At 38.3% G+C, this 4,351-nt stretch overlaps 1 protein-coding gene across 1 annotated transcript; it reads right to left on the bottom strand.

Annotated features, from left to right (window-relative positions):
- Positions 1-2,528: 2,528 nt before the first annotated feature.
- Positions 2,529-3,587, bottom strand: LOC107436954 (uncharacterized). The gene is made up of 2 exons (XM_016048794.2): positions 3,395-3,587; positions 2,529-3,283 (listed from the first exon to the last, which is right to left on the bottom strand). Exons 1-2 carry the CDS (start codon positions 3,585-3,587, stop codon positions 2,529-2,531), a joined length of 948 nt encoding a protein of 315 aa, XP_015904280.2.
- Between the last annotated feature and the right edge of the window lie 764 nt (positions 3,588-4,351).

The raw sequence follows: 4,351 nt of genomic DNA, 5'->3' as shown, positions 1-4,351 counted from the left end.
TGTCCACTTAGTTGGTCAGCTGGTTTGGCATTTTTTACAAATGAGACAAAGCCGAATCATTGATTTTGCTAGCTGACGACATTCCATTTGAGGTATCCAATAATTTTTTCGAATTTGAGTCAAAGTTGCCGATACACCACAATGAGCAATACGTTCATGTTCCCTAATCACAAGCAACTCGGCAAATTTACTACTCCGAGGAAGAATTATTGGATGCTTTTCACCCAAGAACAAATCTGCTTCATTTAATCGACTGGTAATTCGCAATATATTGTCCTTATCTAAGTATGGCACTAAAGTTTTTATTTCAGAATTATTTCGAAGTTGCTTATTGTCTTTTAAAGTCGATATCTCCTCTGGATAAAATTCGTTTTGAATACTTTTTATCCAAAATTGTTCTGCATTTTGTATCTCATCCGCCGTGAGACACGAGTTTGTAGATTTATTAATATTTCGAGCATTGTTCACAAATCGTAACACCCAAGCAGTTACCCCTTAAAAGTCTTTTTAAACTGCTGAATCGATTTATGTCGACAAATGGTTCTCTCTGCTTGGTAATAGCCACATGGACATTGGAGCGATGTTCCAGTTCCTTTGAACTTCAGTCCAAATCAAAATTGGGTTGGAGGTTTGGCCATTGATCTGGTGGTTGTTTGAGCCATGCTGGCCCATTCCACCACAAATCACTATGCAATAGTTTGGTAGCGGATGTACCTCGTGAAATAATGTCATCGGGGTTGTCCCGTCCTGGACAATGTCCCCATTGATTTGGATTAGAAAGTGTCTGAATTTCTTCAACGCGATTTTTGACATATGGTTTAAAGGTTGAAGAATCACCACGTATCCAATAATACGAAATAAGTGAGTCAGTTCAAAAATATATATTGCTTTCAAATTTAAGACAAGACGATACTTGTTTGGCTAACCTGGCCGATAATAGGGCTGCAGTCAACTCTAATCGTGGCAGTGTTAGCGATTTCAATGGTGCTACACGACTTTTCGAACAAATAAAACTAGTTTCTATGCTATTACCTGAAGTGACAAACCGCAAATAAAGAACTGTTCCATAAGCTATTTTGCTTGCATCGGAAAAGCAATGCATTTCCAAATTCATTAATTTTTTATTCGATTCACCCAAATAATAACGTGGTATCTTAATATAAGTCAAATCATCCGCCTCACTTCTGCCACTTGCGGTGTAGCTCAGAGGGAAGATCCGAGTCCCAATCAAGTCCTGCAGACCAAAGTTCCTGAAGAAGGCATTTTAATCTAATGACGAATGGACCTAGTATACCGAGAGCATCGATTGGATTGAATGTAGAAGTTTTATGGCACAAGATCCAAAGGACAAAACAAGGACAAGTGGTTAAAATGTGATGAACCGTAAGTAAAGTATTGCAAGAGTCGCATTTGGGAGGAGATTCTCCAAACAACAGATGAAGATGCGTGAGTCGAGTGTGGCCGATTCTGAGACGATTAAGCTTTACATCTGCATTACGTAATCGTAATACAGTTAAGGGGTCTATATATGGTTTGATGTTATGAAGTTTATTTTGAGTTTGAAGGTCCCAATGCTGTTGCCAAAGGGACGAGATGAGCTGTCGAACATGTAGTTTAATGTCTGAGAATGGTACAGATATGGTTAATTCAGTAGTTGCAGATCGTGCTGCAGAATCAGCCAACTCATTCCCTGGGATACCGACGTGACTCGGTATCCAGCAAAATGAAATATCAAGTCCCTTTTTGCGAAGAGCGATTAATATATGATTAATGAAGCATAAGATTGGGTGAGTATCGCTGCGAAAATTTTCTAGCTGGTTCAAAACGCTCTTACTATCAGAGTATATAAAATACTTTCGTTCGGAACGCGAAGAAATCAGCCGCAATGCCAAAAGAATGGCAACAGCTTCCGCAGTGAAGACGGAACAAATGTCTGGGATCTTGTAGCTATAAGTATCATCAGCGATGATGACACCACAGCCTACGTATCCCGCAGATTTTGATCCGTCAGTATATACAGGCACATACTCAAAATATTGGTGACGATGAGAATTGAATATTTGTTGATAAATGGTGGATGCAATATTAGATTTACTGTACAACTTAAAAAGGGAATAAAACTGAGGTGGTGCGATGATCCATGGTGGTATGAGAAGGTGATCTATTGATTGTGTTGGCACGTCACACATGTCAAAAGTTCGAATGAGAGAGCGCACACGAGCATGAAATGGACGGACATATGAAGGTTTAGCGACCGAGAGCATCGAAGATTCGTCCGACTACACGCAAAATTGATCTTTTGATTCTATTTTACGATACAGAAATTTTAAAAGGTCCTTCGGTTCAAAATATATTAGATCATTTTCGGCATCCCACGATAGTCCCAAAACTTTAATTGAAGGTTTGGAATCAGCTAACGTGTTTTTAGAGTGCTGTGTTTCAATACTTTCGTGTTTCCATAACAAAGCGAGATTTTCCGAATTAGTGGTCCATTTGTGTAACAACATACCCGCATCACTAAATATTTGCTAGCACTCCTTGGAAGTACTTAAAGCGTCTTCAATATTATTTTGTCCCAAAATGAGATCATCGACGTATACCGAGCTATTTAATAACTCAAATGTCTCTGGAAACTGTTCCTTGTATTTTCTAAAATGATGTTTCAAAGTCGCTGCAAGAAGGTATGGACTAGGCCTAAGGCCAAATAGAACTCTGGCAAAATTCAAAATGTAGGGATTACCATTCAAGCTATCTGCCCAGTAAAAACGAATAAAGTTTCTATCAGGAATATCAAGTTCAATTTGAAGAAATGCAGATTTTACATCAGCTGTAAACGCTATAGGATTTTCCCGAAAACGTAGAAGTTCCAGAATATCAAAATGTAAGTTTGGACCAGTAAATAAGCTTTGATTTAACGAGGCATACCCATCTTCATGACTAGATCCATCAAACACAATACGCAGTCTACTGGTAGATTTGTCATTGCGTATCACTGCATGATGGGGCAGAAAAAATCCCTTACTATCCCTCAAAGAATCACATGAAGTATGCTCAACTATACCTCCCTTAATGTAACCATCGATTACATTCCTATATTCACAATGCAACTCTGGATCCATCCCAAACCTACAACATAACCTTTCAAAACGCTTACGAGCAATATTTTCATTATTTTTCAAAACTTCTCTCATACCTGGTCTCCAAGGCAAGCTTACACGGTATCTACCATCTACAAAACTAACTGAATTATCAAACTCACTAAGCACCTCTTCATCTCTATTACCTAAAATCACCGAATCCTTGTCAAATATTCCTAAATTTTCTTACTCCCAGAATTTCCTTAATTCAGCCGAAATTAATTTATTTTCATTGATAACCAAATTTACAGACGTACAAACACTATGCTCATCACATTTACCCTGAAGAGACCAACCAAGACTGGTATCAATAGCAACCAGTGAGAAATCCAATCTTTTAATTTGTTTTGTTAAAGACCAATAAAAACCCTGACCAATTAACAATGAAATTTCACAATTTTCAAACAATTCATCATTACTAAATGTCAATCTAATTCCCATTGACACCATTTCCTTCCATGTATTTCGGATTTGGAAGTGTAATATTAGCTCAAGAAATTTCTTCGATTTCCACTGCCTCAATCATTGCCTCATCTCCATTCAATAAATTCCTCAACCTAATTTCTAAGGTGTTCAATTCCGCACACCAAAACAAAAACAGCGGAACACCCTCAACACCATATGAAATCGCACGATATTTTAGTATCACCTTGAAAAATCCTACTATACTACTTCATTCACTAACATTTCTCATTCACAAGGCTCTTCTTTCGTTTCTGAGAGAAGTAGCCTCTGTGAAGAAGCTACGTTCTGGTGACCTATTAGTTGAAGTTTCCTCGTCAAAACAAGCTACTGCTCTCTCCGCATGCACAACTATGTGTTCATTCAATGAAACTGTCACACCTCATAGATCACTAAATACTTCTCGCGCTGTCATATCAGTAGCAGAATTCATAAACGATACAGAAGAAATGATAATAGCAAACCTTCAAAGTCAAAATGTTTCATCTGTCAGAAGGATTAAGATTCGCAGGGATGGTAATGTCATCCCTACGAAACACCTTATCCTCACGTTTGACTCATCTAATTTACCTTATATCCCAACTCCTTTGCATGACCTTTTAACCTAGTTTTAGGCGCGGTATAGCCAAACTATGGCTCTTGCGCCAAAAATTTACAACACTCACCCAAATCCTTTGCGTTGCTATCAATGCCAAAGGTTTGGGCATTCTAAAAAATCTTGCCGGGGTCGACCGGTGTGTGCCCGTTGCTCA

This window comes from Parasteatoda tepidariorum, unplaced genomic scaffold, assembly GCF_043381705.1.
Source record: "Parasteatoda tepidariorum isolate YZ-2023 unplaced genomic scaffold, CAS_Ptep_4.0 HiC_scaffold_732, whole genome shotgun sequence".
NCBI classification, from domain to species: domain Eukaryota; kingdom Metazoa; phylum Arthropoda; class Arachnida; order Araneae; family Theridiidae; genus Parasteatoda; species Parasteatoda tepidariorum.
Note: the sequence above shows the minus strand (reverse complement) of the source record. Positions and strands in the feature narration are given on the sequence as shown.